General features: G+C 52.7%; 1 protein-coding gene across 2 annotated transcripts in view; it reads right to left on the reverse strand.

The window, feature by feature from the left end:
* The window catches only part of NOL4L (nucleolar protein 4 like), a 63,047-nt gene that overhangs the window by 34,482 nt on the left and 11,859 nt on the right, over window positions 1-16,706 (reverse strand). The window contains exons 1-4 of one of the 2 annotated variants that reach the window (XM_051802894.1): window positions 12,086-13,647; window positions 10,546-10,701; window positions 6,743-6,854; window positions 2,056-2,165 (exon numbers count right to left, since the gene is read on the reverse strand). In XM_051802894.1, coding sequence (XP_051658854.1) covers window positions 2,056-2,165; window positions 6,743-6,854; window positions 10,546-10,617 — 294 coding nt within the window. In that variant the 5' untranslated portion in view covers window positions 10,618-10,701; window positions 12,086-13,647. Of the gene's footprint in view, window positions 1-2,055; window positions 2,166-6,742; window positions 6,855-10,545; window positions 10,702-12,085; window positions 13,648-16,706 lie in introns of those variants that run through there. The other variant, XM_051802893.1, reaches the window with a different exon arrangement.

Raw genomic sequence — 16,706 nt, forward strand, 5'->3', positions numbered from 1 at the left:
ACTGAATGGCAAATTTTACTTCTTCCAAACAGGCTTTTTCCCTCGGCTGCTACGGCTTGAAAAGCTTCGAAAGCTGCGTTACCACGTACCGACAGGAGCGCGGGAGAAGGAAAACTTTAGAGGCAGGGAATAACATCAAACCATTTGATTTATGATCTAAACCAACAACTGCTGGTTGCCTCAGCTGGTCCCTTTTTGTTCCCACATGACATACGCCTCTACTCCGATCTTTGCAAGCTTCAGGAGCGTTCATGTTAGCAGCACGTTATATCGATCTAGTGACAGTTCCAGTGCAAACTGCTACACCAACACTCAGGGTATAAACTCAAATCTCTATATTACCAACCAAAGCTCTCAAAACAAGCATCCTTAAGCAGGCAGCTCCAAAACTCAAGATCCAGTACTGATGCCTGCCAGCTTCTGGGGGGGGTTGTTATTCTGGGAATAAGATCAAACTGCAAGGCCAGTTTTCTACCTGTAGAAACTGGGTACAGGAGTTTATTGAAGCTTCACAACACACTTCCCTTTAGCAGCTTCAGAGCCAAGAGGAACTGGTTGAAAATGCATAAATGGTGACAAGTCAAACCACTCAGACCATCCTATTGTATATAGCAAACTTAACTTTAAACGGCCACCTCAAATGCTGAAAAGCACAGCCAGACTTCATGGCCTCTGAGTCTCTGACCTTGGTGAAGAACAGGATTTCAAGGTCTGCCATCCCAGTGCTGCTCTGCCAGGAGAGGCACCGAGACCCAGCAAACACTCTGCACAACCCAGAGGTGGCTGGAACATGTTAGTTCCCAACCCTGTTTATCCAGAAGTGGTCCTGAAGCAGCCATCAGATGGCATGAAGGGGCACATCCATCCACTCCATGTCTCCAGCCCAGCCCAGTCACCCCCCAAACTGTTCATTATTCTACTGCCCAGCCCACCACAAGTACAAAACCTGACACATTGCAGCCTTTCACCTCTCAAAACCTAAAACAAAGCCTTAAACCCACTCAAGTGTCCAACAAGCACAAAGGAAAAAGCTCCAAGACACAGAAATGCTTCCCACCAGATGCCATTTTGTCCTCCAGCAAAAAGGTTTCACAGCGGAAGCAATGGAGGAGCTCGGAATCTCTCCAGCAAACCCACACCTGGCACTTTACACCCTGGCAGTGATGCTCTAACCCATGTGCCTTTAGGAAGCCGTTGGATAAAAGCCCACATTGGGCACAGCTTCACAGCTCGAGCTCCCAGCAATGTTTTCCACCACAGCAGATGCAAACCCTGTCACTTTTTGCCACTGGCAGCAATGTGTGAGATCAGGTTCAGGTTTCAGTGTGCTGGAAAGAAAATCCAGCACTGGCTTCCAGTGCAGATTGTGGGGAGCAAGTAAAACATACTTTTCTTTTTATAGACTGTTTCCATGGTGCACAGAGGTTCCCATAGCTAATTCTGCAGCTGCAGAACTTCAGAAAATTGCACAGCCTGGGTATAATCCTGTGGCAGGGTGCCCCATACATCCCCAAAGCAAAATCCAGTGGCTTAACACTGTCATCAAACAATGGAGCCATCTCCCACTTTGACATGGGAGCTGAGCGCCTGTGGTTGAACCCCCTCAAGCTGCTGAGCAGTTTAAGAGAGGACCAGAGCACCAAAGCAAGGTCTGGGCTTCAGACCCTCTCTGCTAAAGCTCCCAAACAAGCAGGGGGAGGCAAAGAAACAAATTCCTATTTGCCATATTTATTTTTAAGACAATTTCTTAGAAGAACCATACGCCTCAAGAACTAGCAGACTGTCATAAGCAGTAACTGCATCAACCCCATCTCTGCCTCTCTCCACTGACATGAGCCTGAAACAGCCTGGTTTGCTTCCTCTGGGCCAGGAGATCTGGGACACGCTGCCCCTCAACTTCCATGCACCATCTGTCAGCCAGAGCCTGACCTGCTTGGACAAACTGGCCATTCCCAAAAACATCCTCCCAAAAACCGACGTGCCCAGGAGCGGTTGCTCCGTTCAGCCCTTCGGCGTGGGCAGAGCCCCCTGTGCCCCTCGTGCCGCCCCGCTCACCTGCTCCTGTGAGTTCATCACCCGCAGCTTCATCTGCTTCAGGTAAGTCGAGGTGAGGGGCATGTTGTAGTCAATGATCCCAGAAACCAAGGAGGAAGGCGGCTCGCTCTCTGAAGAACAGAGGAAAAACTTTACTCAGGTGAGGGACCTGTGACATGTTCTCATAACTTTTACACTTGTGTATCTTGGAGCACTTCAAACCCCTGGCGAGAGCCACTGCCTGCTGAGCGAAGGTTCCTCTAAGAACATGACCCCACCAAGAACATAATTACAGAACAGATGTTGTCTTGGAAAAAAAAAAAAAAGGAAAACAAGCATTGCTGTCACCTGTGGAAAAAAACTACACATAATGTGTAATTTTTCACTGTCCCCCAAACTAGAGGAAGAAGCAGAGTCTTGCCTATGCCTCAGAAGTGCTTCCATACACATGGGATTTATGTGGAGGGTGATGAACAAGGATCTATTTGCAGCTTGCTTTAGCATTGCAAAGTCTTGATGATTTTGCTGGGATTCCCTCAGGTAGGAGTTAACGTTAAGGCAACATATTAAGTATCTGTATTTGATGATGAAGATTATTTTTAACATCCTCATTAAAACACAAACTTAATTTTAAAGATCTTTAATTTAAATTGTTCCTGTTAATTCCTCTGGCTGCATTAAATTGAGCTCTAGGGATGGCTCTGGGTTTGGACACTCCTGCAGATCACTCTGTGTGGCCAGGCCAAGGGAGACCCCACAAAGCAAATTCTCAGTGATTTCTCTGAGTTCTCAAAGATTTGCCACCTGTGCCACAAGCACTGCAGAGCCTGTGATCTCTCCATGCATGACATGAAGGCTGCCAGAATGATCTGTTCTAACACTGAATTTACAGGCTCGTGCAGTGGGTTTGCCCAGGAGGAAAGCTGCTGTTGTCCACAGGGATGGCTGCTGGCTACAAGGGAGATTTCTTTGTCCTCAGGACAGGCAGATGCAAGTGTGGAGAATTAATCCAGCCTTCCAGCACATGCTGAAAGGATGTGTGGTGTCCCTTGGACAGGAAGCTTAAGCAACAATGGTCAGGGAAGAAGGATTTCCAGGAGCTGAAGGTGAGCTGATGGTGGGAGGTTTCCATTCCTGGTTTGGAATCTCCATGGCTGGCTTGCATTTCCCGGGGTCACTGGTTTCACAGGCACCTCTGACACAGCCCCTTGAAAAAGAGCCTTCACGAAATGTTTTACAGCACTTCAGAAAACCCATCATCCCAACTGTAATGGGCCTGCTGCTCAGAAATGCTGAGTGTCGAAAAATCCCGGAGAAACTCAGCAGACCTGAAGATGCTCCACACCTCTGGAAACACCAGATCTATCATGTCTGATTACGAAATGACCTGACCCTGAAGCTGTAAGTGACTTAAGGTTTTTGCAAATCTTCTCTATCAAGACACTGACTGGGTCCATGGTAATATAATGCTTTTTTCCCAGCTCCATCTAGTCCACCCCTGAATGCAGCTGAAGCATTCCTGGCTGTGGATGCAGGAATGGGCAGCCAGAGCCCCTCAGGCCATCGACTTGCCCAAATATGAAGGTCTATAGCTTTTAGGAACCTTGTAAACTGATTCCTCCTTTTTTTTTGTATGGCTGTATGTCATCAGTCTCTGTCATGATTTGACCTACGGATTAATTAAGAGCACTTCTACACCTCTATATATTAACCACCCAAAATAATCCATTATTTTGCTGAACAAGGATGTTGTTTTGTGATGAAAAGATGCAAAAATCCCAGCACAAGGGGACCTTCTTCCAGGGACACAATCTGCCACCTCCCTCAGCTGGCTGAGTCCTTAAGAAGAGTTTAGAAAAGCATTTGCTAAGAGTAACACAGATAGAGCTACTCTCTCCTGAAGCACAGGAATGGATGAGGAGAGTGTTTCAGACCTCTGAGGATGATAAGTTGCTCTCCTGACATCCCCCTCTCCAGTGCTCAGCGCTGCAGAGATGAATGAGGCTGAACAGGAGCAGCTCAGCAACTTCAGGTGGGGAAGAAGAGGGAGGTAAATGATCTTTGGTGCTTAGATTCTGCCTTAAGCCTGATGTAAATTTGGAATAATCCCACTAGCAGCCAAAAATTAACTGTGAATTTGTGCAACTGCAGCACATAAGGGCTTGAACCTAAGAAACCAAACCCTTTTTTTTCCCCTCTTTTTTAAGTTATCTGGAAAAGAAAGAAAACCTTTGTTTTAAAAGGCCTGGGGGGCTCCACGGGAACAATCCTTACATCCTACGGAAGCTCCTGGAATCCTTTAGCTCATTTTTCAAACAGTTATCTCTATCACATGCCCCACATGTTGGACATACAGATGGAACAAGCAGGATGGTTGAAAGTAAAATGGTTTTGATCCTAATTCCACATTTGTTTAACTCCACTGGAATTAATCCTAATTTAGTAACACTGTAAAGAGATCCCAGTGAAGTCCAGTGACGTTCAAAGTTTCCCATGAGCAAGACAATTTGCTTTTATGAATGATGTGGGTGCCCTGCAGGGTTTGATGTCAGATATGTTTAATTAGGGATTTTTGTGATCACAAATTAAATGTGTTGAGATTTGTTTCATGGACAAGAGAAGCAGGAAGAGATGGGAATGACTCAAATTCTGTCATCTTACCGAGTTAAACTTTACCTGTATATGCTTGTATGTGTGTATGCATGTGCATGCACCTCAGTGGTTCTTCTACGACCCCAGTGTTTTTTTAGGTGATTTGCTCCTGATAAGTTCCTGAATAAGTGTTAGTGAAATCAGACACTCTTCCCCAGTAAAAGTTACCTTATCTAATCTACTCAATGCATTTTCACATATACTTAGTCACTATTTAGGTACTATTCAGAGCAGAAAAGCACTTCTGTCCTTTCATTCCTGGTGGGTAAGTGGGATTTCTTACACGTGGGATCCTTTGTTTTCCTGACTGACATATTTTTAGAAGAACTGCTAAGGGGAGAAGCTTTACGAAAACAAATCAATAATTGATATTAATTTATAAATTTGCTCAGGACAGCCAGCTCTCAGCCCTGATCATGGTTCCCATAGCTAGGACTGCTCTGGGGAGGATACCCAGCACCCGGTGTTCCCTGAGCTGCCTCTGAACTGGGATGGGTGTGTGCTGCTGGGAGAAGCACAGGAGATGCAGGATGGTGGGTGGGAGACCCTGAAGGAAGATCAGCTTGGTCTTCTTTAATGTCCCTGCCCATAGCCGGGCGTTGGAATGAGATGAACTTTAAGGTTCCTTCCAACCCAAACCAGTTTCTGTGATTCTATGAAGGAAACAACCCTTTTCATCAGCTGCCTCCTGAAACAGGACCCTGAGCTCTGGATCTGGCAGCTCAGCTAGTAGTGCCAGGCATTTTGGAAGGTGTCCTGGTTTGGGTGAAGCCAACAGGCAACATCCTTGTTGGCCTGACTCATCCCATCGTCCTTGCCGTCCACTGAGCCGACTGCTGCAGCCGCAGTGCTTGGAATGTCACCCGTGATGGATGCAGTGCAATCACTGTGAAGGTCAGGTTTGCTCCCAGCGAGGCCAAAGGCCAGAACTTCTCCTGACATAATTGGAAAACAGGGATCGGGCCCTTAGCTGGCAGAGTGGGAAGTGCTGCAGTAATGGAGCTTCAGCTAGTAAAAGTCTCATGGGGTTATTTGGGAGAGTTTCTAAAAAATGTAATGAGTACAAAGCATTTCAGTCACTACCTTTGGACAACTGGCACGTAATCCACTTACACTGAACCTCTGGGATGTCTGTAGCTCTGCTCCCAGCAGTAAACAGTTGGCAATCAGTATTTAATACAAGAAATGTTCTATTGTTGGGCCTTTTGTTCCTTAAATTCTGCTTCCCTCCTTGATAAGAGCTGCCAAATGAGCCAGTTTGCCTTTCCAGATTTGAAAAAGACCAAACTCTTCCCGATTTGTTTATGGGTTTTTTTAAAGAAATGATTTTGCTGTGTGAAACCAACATCAGTGTGATGCTTTGCACTTGATCACAAGTTTGTAATTCAGAAAAAAACCCACGCAAACATTAACACACATTAACACACAAACACACAAACTTTAACCACCTCCTCTGGAAGAGAACCCGATCCCATCATCTTCCCCCTGTTTCTCTCTCAGGCCTAAGAGCTGCACATTGAACCATAACGAGTCAACCACCACACTAATTGGGTGGGTACACAGGCACAATGTAACTGTGATTGCCAAAACACTTGCCATTATCAAACCCAGGATCATGTGCTTATCTATTAATTACTGTAAATTGCTTCTTTATCAGAAACTTCAGCCATTCACACATATTCCGTGTCATTCAATACAAAATTAACAGTTCAAAGGAAAAACTTTAGATCATGGTTTTTTTAGACGTTGAAGTTTCCACCCACACATGATTATGGGCTGATTGCAGCCATATCCGTGATATTTTTGACCTACTGGGGAAGCTGGCAAAGAAAGCCAGGCTGCTTCTGCTCCCTGAGCTGAAAGCAGTGACAGACAAAGCAGGTTTAAGCAATTCTTTCATCTTGGCTCTAAAAGTGCATGAAAAATAACGGGGGTTGGGAAAATCCTTAGGCTAATATGTATCTCCTGGTCGGGGCAGTATCTGGCAGCCGTCGGTGGTACCGCGCTGGTACAAAATGCAGTGTCAGCTCTGCTGGCAGAAGCCACTCGCCCTTACCTTTGGGCTCCAGGCCGTTGGAGTTGAAATGCATCCTCTTCTGGCACTCAGTGCAACTCATCAGGAATCTGGTCACAGCCTCTCTCGGGAGGAAAGCATAAGTCTCTGCAATCTGGGGAAACAAAAGAGAGCTAAATGTCCTGGGAGAGGGAGAATGGCCAGTGGAGTGCGGGGACCCTCCCACCTCACCTGCCCAGCCCACTGGGGACATCAACAGCTCACAGCCACACATAGTTCCCTTCGGCCCCAAAATCAGCTCCCAGAGCAGCTGTTAATGGGGGAATGCTTTGGGAGGGGAACTGGTGCGTCAGAGAGGCACCAAGACACAACCGAACAGACCTTTGGAATCCCTGCATACCCGTATCTTCCCAGAAACTCCTTCCAGTTCCCCCCTGGAGTCTGGGAAGAGTGAAGCTACAGATGTGCAAGAATCAAATGCAAAAGTAAGGTCTTGTCAGCTCTGTTTGCGTTGTTAATTATCATCACACCAGTAACCTGAAGAATCCATTAATCTTTCCTAAGGGCAGGTCACTTTTTCCCACAATGACAATCAATTACTGTTAATAATACTTTGCACTTCTGTGACATATTTTATCTAGGGAATTGAAAACATTTTTACAAACAGTAATGAATTAAGTCTCCTGAACCTTTGTGGGATATTTGTATTTTACAGATGAGGAAAAGATAAGGATAAATATTTAAAACTTGGATGCTTGAAGTTAAAACACCAGATCCAGACCTAAGCACCCAGAGAAGGTGCCTGGCAATCCCACAGTCCTATTATTCCGATGAATCCCTGCCAGCAGCAATTTTACAGTATTTCTAAAGATCAAGGTTATTTGGAGAAGGAATTAGTCAATTTTAATGTAGACTTTTTTAAGGCCATAAAAGACCATCAAATCTTGGAGTCTGACCTGTGTAGCACAAGTAAGGCAAGTTCACCCAGGTTCTCCTGCAGCCCAGTGGCCTGTGGTTTGCCTAAAACATCTTCCAGGAAGACATCTGGTCTTAATTGGAAGGCATTAAGAGGTGGAGAGCCCACCTCTTAGTTTGGGGCTGGTTCCTACGGTTAATCACCCATCCTGTTTGGTCTAAGTGACTTGTCCTAGCACGGCCGTTCCCAAACCAGGGGCCGTGACCCCCACAGGGGTCACAGCTCTTACAAGTGGGGTCATAAAGCAGACAGAAATTCAATTGTTTGTGCCAGTCCTCGGGGCTGCGAGCCCGGCAGAAGTGGGGCTCAGGACGGGAAGTGGGGCTGCAACCAGACACCTCGTGGGTGAGGGCTGGTGACGGGGCTGAGCTGGGAGGGCGGCCCAGGATGTCCCAGTCCCCCTCCTCTGGCTGGTGGGTGTCATCCTCCCACCTTATGTTGTTAACAAATAATACCTAAATTATACAAATACATATTAAATAAAAAAATACCTAAATTCCAAGCATTTTTTCTACCCCACAGGAAAGGGTGATATTCAGCTTGGATAAAAACCTGCTCTAGAAGCAGAGCAGTAGGGCAGGGGCAGAAGGTTCGCGGGATCATGGCTAAGGCAGCCCCAGCCGCTGCGGTGGGAGGGATCCGCATCCATCTCCACTGCGCGGCAGCAGAGCCCGGGCTTTCACATGCACAGAATGCCAGATGGGTGTAAAGTTCAGGCGGGGACCTTGTCCCAGCACTCAAATGGAGGCTGCAGTGCCTGGTCCTCATGGGATTCTCCTCCTATTTAGCTGCAGCCCCAGCGAGCTCTCTTGTGACCGAGCGGATGCCAGCTCAGTCTTTGCCTCTGTGCGATATTTATTGATGCACAAGCATGAAGGACTCCCACAGAAATGCTGAAATTAGGGGCCTGAAAATTGCTGGTGGCAGCCGTGGTGTTGTGGCGCAGGCAGGGAACTGTCCCCGCGCGCTGCCCGCCGGGCTCAGCCGTCTCCCTGCCTCTCTTGCTCCAGCAAGCCCACAGTCTCTGCTGCAAATGCTCAGCTAATTTTAGTGATACAGTTGTTATTTCTCAGCTGATTTGATGCTCTGCAGAGCAGACAGCTTCCTTGATGAGTTATCTCCCATCCAAACTCCCTTTCTGATTGCCTCCCTCCGGAGGTCATGGACAAGGGCAAACTCTCCAGTGCCTCTAATCAGAAGCAGTGGGGAAAGGGAGCAGGAAGAAAGAGACAGGGGACCCTGGAGCCTCCTAACTGGCCATCCAGCAGCATCCCTTTGTATACCCGAGCCAGGCACGCTGTGTGCTCTGCACCATTTCTCCTTCCAGCCTGGGCTGCAAAGGTGCTCTGGGGAGTGAGGGCAGGAGTGAGGCCGGGCAGCCCAGCCAGCAGCGTCCTGCCAGGTCAGGAGGGGATACACACTGCTAATGTGATGATCTCAGCTCAAGAGGGAGATGAGGGGTGGAGCGTGAAGCTCTCTGACTGCTGCGAGCAGGCCTGGGAAAACAGACGGATCCAGCCTGCTCCCCTGGGGCTGTGCAGGGCACAGATTAGTCCTCCAGAGAGCTGAATTGAAGGAATTAGGGGAGGGTCGGAGTGGTCTGCTGGGGAAACGAGCAGAAAGTTTTTGAATTGTGGTCATGCTGGTGGGGCTGTCCCCTCTGGACCATAAAGAGGTCACTTGCCCCTGGCCAGGGAGGGTCAATGTGTGCCCCAGCCCCCAGCCCCACACTCTGCCCCAGGGGCAGGAGTCGAGTGCGCAGGGCACAGAGCGATGCCACGAGCTCTGTGTTCAAAGTCCTGCTCCCTGGAGGCTCCCACCACGTGTGGGAGGCTGCAGGGCACTGGGCTGTCTCACCAGCACTGCCAGCATGACAGCATGGCTGGACCAGGGACATCCGCAGGCAGGACAGTCAGGACAGACTCCAGCCCTGCACTAGCTCTGGCAGCACACTGAGCTCTGCAGAACCTCAGGCATCATCACAGAGACCAGGATAGCCTGCACAGACCTCTCTAAGATGACATATACACTGGAGAGCCGAGCTGCCAGCCAGCCACTCCTGTCTCTAAGCGACCTGGTCCTTAGGGCTGTGGGAATCAAGGGAGTAGCTTGGTTTTGGACAGCTCTTCTTGTAAAAGGAGAGCCCAAATGTTTGCATTGAAGGGCTGTGCAGAGTCAGGAGAAACAGCAAGCTCCCTGGAGAAGCACACTTCAAGCTAAATTATTCCTGACCTAACTAGAGTGGTTTCAGGATGGATAGAGCTGGTTCTCAGCATCCACAGAGCACCTGATGAGACTTAGCTCTGTGCCTGCCTCCATTTTGTTACTGAGGAAACCCAGGATGGGCTGGTGGGAGCATCTGCCAGGGAGGCTGAGGAGGAGGAGAGGGGCTGCAGTCATGCCCTAGTCCCCTTTTCTGGCTGCTCCTGCCCTCCAAGGCCCACATGAGACATTTCCCTCTGGCCAAGGGAGACAGGGAGGCAGATGGCCTGGAGCATGCAGAGGACTGAGCAAACATCCCCTCGCTCATCACTAATACTGAGGATTTCTCTTTCTTTTCCCCTCAGACGTGTAGTGTCTTTGTATGGGTCTCTCCTCTCCCAGCAGCCGCGCCGCTGTGCTGCCGCTGCAGCCCCGTTTGCAGCCCCGTTTCCCGTCCCCAAGCACAGCTGCTCTGCTTTTAAACCCCTCCTTCCTCACGCCTCCCCACACAGGCACACGGGGCTCTCCTTCGCCTCTGCCTTCCACCAGTGCCTCTGCTTCTACCTGCCCTGTCGTCCTCATCCCCACAGGACTCTCACTCCCACGGCCCCTCAGCCCCTTCGCTCCAGTCCTCCCTCACTGCCCGGCGCACAGGGGGGACTCTCACCGCTCGGTAGGTTTTCTTCTGCCCGGCATGTTTGGGTGCTTTGCCCGGCTCCGACGAGCTTTCCACATGCATCGAGTAGATGATGTCAAAGAAATCTTCCACCACAGCCACGCGTTTCAGAGAGATGCCCTCGGGCTCCGACAGTCCATCTGCCCCCTACAACAGTGCAGGCAAGTTGAGTTAGTGTCAGCGATGGGTGACAGGGGTGACGAGATCGGCCCGGGGCTAACGCGGTTGGAGGGGGCAGAGTGGCGGTGCTCCCGCCTCGGGCTGCCTTGGGCACGGGGGATGTGGGGGATAAATTAAACAGCGCTCCAGGGAGCATCCTGCTGTAGCCAGGGCAGTGGCGGCTGCTGCTGTTGTGCTGCTAAAGCTGGCAGTGAAATTGGGCCAGGAATAAAAACAAGAGAAGGGTCCAGAGTGGAGCCACAACCGATCAAGAAATTCAATTTCCATAATGTGGGATGGTTTTGCTAGGCGGGGAACAGGCAAGGGGAGGCTCTTTGGACCTGCACATGGTGCTAAACCATCCTGGGAAGCCCTGCGACGTGGGGTACTCTCACTGGCTGCAGTCCCTGCAGACGTGGATCAGCCAGCAGGACAAGGTTTCACTGTGATGCCAGGATACAGCCCCTAAAGGAAGGAGCCAACATCCCCTCCTTCCCTGCACTGACCTTTCCAAGGCTCCCTCCCTCTCACAGACGCAGAGCAGCTGAGCGCTGGCAGCAGCAGCACAGCTCTTTGTGTGTTCGGATGTGCTGGAGAGCAGGAGGCAGTAATTCTGCCACACGGCAGTGGTGACAGACTGATGGGAGTGGGAAGTGTGGGGAGCAGTGCTCCTCCGAGCTGACTGGCACCAACGGTGTCAGCTCACACTGGCAGTGAGTGCCGTGGGAAGGGGAGGCAGCCTTTGGGACCCAGCAGCTGCTATCGGCGTTCGGCACAAAGCACCGGAGCGGGGAGGGCTAGTGGGAGGTGGTCAGTGGCTACTGTAATGGCAGGGGGGACCAAAAAAGGGCCAGGCTTTGGGAGGTCGCTTAGCTTGCTCAAAGAAAAAATGCCATTTTTGCAAAGACAAAAAAAAATATTTCAGACATATATATATATACACACACATATATATACACACACTATGTCCCTTTGAGGCCTGCTTTCCAAAAGGAATGCATGGATGCTGTCCAGCGGGTACACACCAGGCTGCTGAGCAGCAACCTGCACATCTAAACAACCTGCAAACTATCTTTGTCACCTGCATTCACACATCCCTGAGGGCAAACAGGGGCTGGCAGGGCCTGTAGGCAGGGGCTGGCAGGGGTCTGCAAGCAAAGGGAACGCCCAGTCTTCTAACCTGTATTTTGTGTTGTCCTTGGTTGGGGTCCATGTATCTTACACAGTCTATAGATTGAATAAATGCTGTTCTTTAAGCCACCAGTCAAGGGCCTCTCAAAAATCACTCACTTAGTGGGCCCACCTTATGCTAAAGCCACCCAGCATCTCAGGGTTTAAGGTACAGTGCTGCCTATTAGAGTTGGCTCCTCACCCCAATTTCAGAACAGAGACTCCCTGTCCTGGGCAGGGGCTACAGCAGGACAGTCGGTGAGCTCAGCTGGGGCACGGGCACGACGATTTTCCAACACAAACCACCTCTGCCCTCCCGGAGGAGCCCTGAGCCGGGTCTGAAGGTGGCTGTAACAAAGAGAATATTGAGAGCGAACACAAGGGGCAGGGTGGCAGGGCTGCATGGTGGGGGTCGGGAAACTTCGCCCCAGGGAGTGTCTTTGAGGAATATAGATCTAATTTCTTCTGTCACCGTTTGGAGAGTTTCAGTTTAATCGAGGGCATGGGTATTCCCCCGCCAAGGAGAAGCGGGCATTAGGAGGCTTCCTACTGACCAATAATCCTCAGAGCAGGGTTGAAATGAGGATAATTACAGAAACAGGACAAAGGAAAATGCAGCAGGAGAAAAGCACAGTCAGATGTAACGAGCAGAGCCCTCAAAATTAAGGTTGTAACCAACCCTGTATGCAAATCACTATTTCCAGCCAGCTAATGCCCTCCTCCCTGCACGGCCAGCCAGCAGGTCCATGTTTCCTCCCCCATTTCAGAAGGAATGAAGGTAACCTCAGGGTCTGGGCAGAGCTACAGCCTCCCTGCACACCCAGCAGCGCCTTCCTCTCCACGCCGGCTGGATGCCGGATGCCGGAGCTGCCTCCTCAGCATCCCACTCCCTGCAGCGATCCTCCCCTGACTCCTTGCGTCTCTCCATCCCCTCCTCAGCCTTGTGACTGCTCTCCCCGTGATGATTATTTAGCTCTGGGAAGCAGGTGAGATGCAAGCGGTATCAAAGGCACTGGGTATAAGAAGCTGTATCAAGTCAGTACCTCCAGGATTAGAGAGGTTTGTATCTGGCAATATACCCAAATGTTGACCGAGGATTTAAGAGGACACGTGTGCTATTGAGTACCTCTCTGAGGGGCCCACGCCCCTCGGGTTCCTCCTTCCACACCCAGTATTGCTCACCAGTATTCAAGGCATGAGTCAGAGCCCATAATATCTCAGAATGGCTTAAAACCCTTCAGGTTTAAATAGCAATAAAAAAATCATTTGGGAAGCAGAATGGGAAGAAGGGATGCTTTTATCCTGTTCTGGCATGGGGGCTTTATTAGAAGTCATCTGTCCCCAAAAGGCGTAAAAGATTTCAGGAGCAAAGCTGAGCCCTGACATAAGCGCTCAGAAGTGGGTAGCATTTCAGGTGCTGAGGAGTCCCTTTGCCACCTTCCAGCCATCCTCCTTTCTCCTACATTTGCCCTGCACTCGTTTGTCTCCCCCTTCCCGGTCTCTCCTCCTTTCCTGTCCCTGCCTACCCTGTCCCACAGCTCTCACCCCCCCTTCCTCACCTCCTCCCCACCTTCCCAGCGCTGTGAGCGCTCTCACCTCCTCTCCTCCATCGGGTCTTTTCCCTCCCCAGTGTCCTTTGTCTTCCCCATCTCCTCTAGTCCCACGTTTCTTTGCCTGCCTCCTCCTCACATCTCGGAGCGCCCGTAACCCCCCGGGACCCCCCTCCTGCCCTTCGCAGCCCCCTCGGGGCCTCGCTACCCCGGCACCTCCTGCCCTCTGCCCCATCCCTCCCACCCCGGGGCTCAGCGCCCGGGGGCGGCTGTGCGGGCCGGGGTCGCCGGGAGCCGTGCCCGGCACCGGGCGGCGACAGCCATTTCAGGCAGCGCTGTCCCGGGTGCGGCACGGGCCGGGCAGCGCTTCCCACGGGCTGCGGACCGGCCATGGCGCTGCCAGCGCCGAGCCCCGGCACCTTTGTTCTCGGCGGCCCTGCCCGGGACGGGGGCGGTGCGGCGGGAGGGGACGGGGAGCGCCCGGGCCGCCCGGAGCGGCAGCGCGGGGTGACATCTGCCGCGGCGGCGAGGAGGGAGGGAGGGAAGGAGAGAGGGAGAAGGAGGGAGGGCCGGGCCGAGCCCCCCCGCTCAGGCCGGGCTGGGGCCCGCCGGCAGGTAGCGGGTAACCACGGCAACCGGCGGTAATCCGCTCCCCCGGGCCCGCCGCCGCCGCCCCGCGCCCGGTGCCCCCGCGCCCGCTGCGCCTCGCCCGGCGCGGACCGGCCCGGGGCAGGCACGGCCCGGGGCAGGACCCCGCTAGGGCCGGTCCCGGACCTCACCGAGCCCGGGGCGGCGGCGGAGTGCGGGGCGGGCTCCTGCCACCCCCTGGCACCGCCATCCCGCCGGAGCGCTGTGCTCCGCTCAGCTCCCACCGCAGCCTTGCCGCGGCTGCCACAGCCCTGCCATGCTCCGACACAAGCCTGCCATGGCTCCCACACAGCCCTGCCATGGCTCCCACACGGAGCTACCATGGCTCTCACAGCCCTGCCATGCTCCCACACAGCCCTGCCATGCTCCCACACGGACCTGCCATGGCTACAACACACCCCTGCCATGGCTCCCACACAGCCCTGCCATGGCTCCCACAGCCCTGCCATGCTCCCACATGGACCTGCCATGCTCCCACAGCCCTGCCATGGCTGCCACAGCTCTGCTGTGCTCCCACACAGACCTGCCATGGCTCCTACACGGACCTGCCATGGCTCCCATAGCTTTGCCATGGCTCCTACACAGTCCTGCCATGGCTCCCACATGGACCTGCCATGGCTCCCACACGGACCTGCCATGGCTCCCACACGGAGCTACCATGGCTCTCACAGCCCTGCCATGGCTCCCACAGCCCTGCCATGCTCCCACATGGACCTGCCATGGCTCTCACAGTCCTGCCATGCTCCCACATGGACCTGCCATGGCTCCCATAGTTTTGCCATGGGTCCCACAGCTTTGCCATGGGTCCCACAGCTTTGCCATGGGTCCCACATGGACCTGCCCTGCCTTTGAGCCCGGCAGCAGCACCTGCACCACCTCCATGATCAGCCTCCTCCACCTACCCTGCTCCCTCCGCTCTCAGTAACCCGCTGTGCCTCCACCAGCCCCCGTGGCCATTCCTCAGCAGCCTGGCCTGGGTGTGAAAACTGCCACAACTTGATGTTTTTGCAGCTAAATTGCAGCACTGAGGAGCAAACTGTGTTTTCCACGGAGCAGCAGGTCTATGGCCGGCAGCTGCCACCCGATCCCCTCCACACTGCCCGCAGTGACCTTCACCCCGAGCCCCGGTGAGCTGCCACCACCCCGAGCGAAACCAGACTCCCAACCCGGGCAGCTCTAGAGAGGCCAAGGGATGACAGGGCTCCCCAACCCTGCAAGCCCTTCCCCATCTTGGACTTGGATTTGGGAGAATCTGTGAGGATTCAATCTGAGCTTCAAGCCAGAGAGCCAGCTCTCCAAGGCCTACATGCTTCCAGCTCCTCTTCAGATTGACTGGGGTAGACACTGCTGGAGGACCTGGTACCTGCCTGTTCTGGGATCAGCAGCCTGGAGGGTCCTGGCTCTGCCCTTGCAGCAGCTGGCAGGACAATCTCTGCCTCCTCCAGTGGGGCGGGCAGCTCTCCTGGGGTCTGGGAAGCTGCCCCTGCTTCGTGGCTCCACAGGGAAGCATCCCTTTTCCAAGAGGGGTACGCTGGAGGGCCATCAGTCAGGGGCTGCTGGAGCAGGAGTGGGTTGGGAGGGAGTGCCGACTGTTTCCCCATCTGCTGTGCTCAACAGCAGATAAAACACTGCCCTGGCCCTCGCGCGAGGGGCTGATACCAGCCGAATTCAGCTTCCTGTGAGTCAAAAGCCGCTTCCTGCCAGCAGAGCCCTGCCTGATAATGGCTGCACTCTGCTCTCTGCCTGGGAGCAGACCCTCTGCCCTCGCCTCTCCTTGCACTTCCCACATGAAAGCGTTCCCCTCTGTATCTCCCAACCACAGCACCTCCCCGCCCCAGTACAGTCTCTTGCACGTTAAACTCTAATTTCCTGCTGCTGTCTGGAAGGGCCACTGTCACCCTCGTCCCTGGGACAGTGGAGCAGGAGGTTTGGGGCCAGCCGTATCGAGCTGTCCCTCAAGGTCACCTCCACTGCACACAGAGACAAGCCGTGTCGTTTGCTCTGCCTGCGCTCCTGCTGCCCACTGGCTGAGGGACACAACCAGTGTCCCCAGCTGGGTCAGGATCAGGGTTCCCCTGTCCCATGCTAGAGTCACCCTACTGCATGAGCACAGGTTCCACAGCTCACACTGGCAGTGCCATCCCTGTGGCGTTCAGCCATCTCTTGCCCTTTCTGCCAGCCCTGGGTGGTTCCTTCTGCTGCAGGCACAAAGGTGCATCCCTGTGCCGAGATGAACAAAAGTGGGGTTTGGGTTTTACCAAGAGTGCTCTGCTGCTCTTTGGTCTTTCAGGTGCCTTTCTAATTTCCTACAGGTTGTGTTTTGGTCTCAGGAAATTTTCAGTCTTCTAGCAAAAATGCTCAGCTGGACCAGGGAGTGGACAGAGGTCAAAACTGTGACATACAGGATAGGACGAAATCCTGCCATGCTGCCAGAGACATCCCATCAGGTGCTTGAGAGATCATAGAATCATGGAATCATTTGGGTTGGAAGGGATCTTAAAGACCATCTCATTACAACCCCCTGCTGTGGGCAGGGACACCTTCCACTAGCCCAGGTTGCTCCAAACCTCATCCAACCTGGCCTTGAACACTTCCAGGGAGGGGACAGCCACAGCTTCTCTGGGC

This window comes from Manacus candei, unplaced genomic scaffold (assembly GCF_025592945.1).
Source record: "Manacus candei isolate 608988 ecotype Guabito, Panama unplaced genomic scaffold, ASM2559294v1 h1tg000057l, whole genome shotgun sequence".
Classification (NCBI taxonomy): domain Eukaryota; kingdom Metazoa; phylum Chordata; class Aves; order Passeriformes; family Pipridae; genus Manacus; species Manacus candei.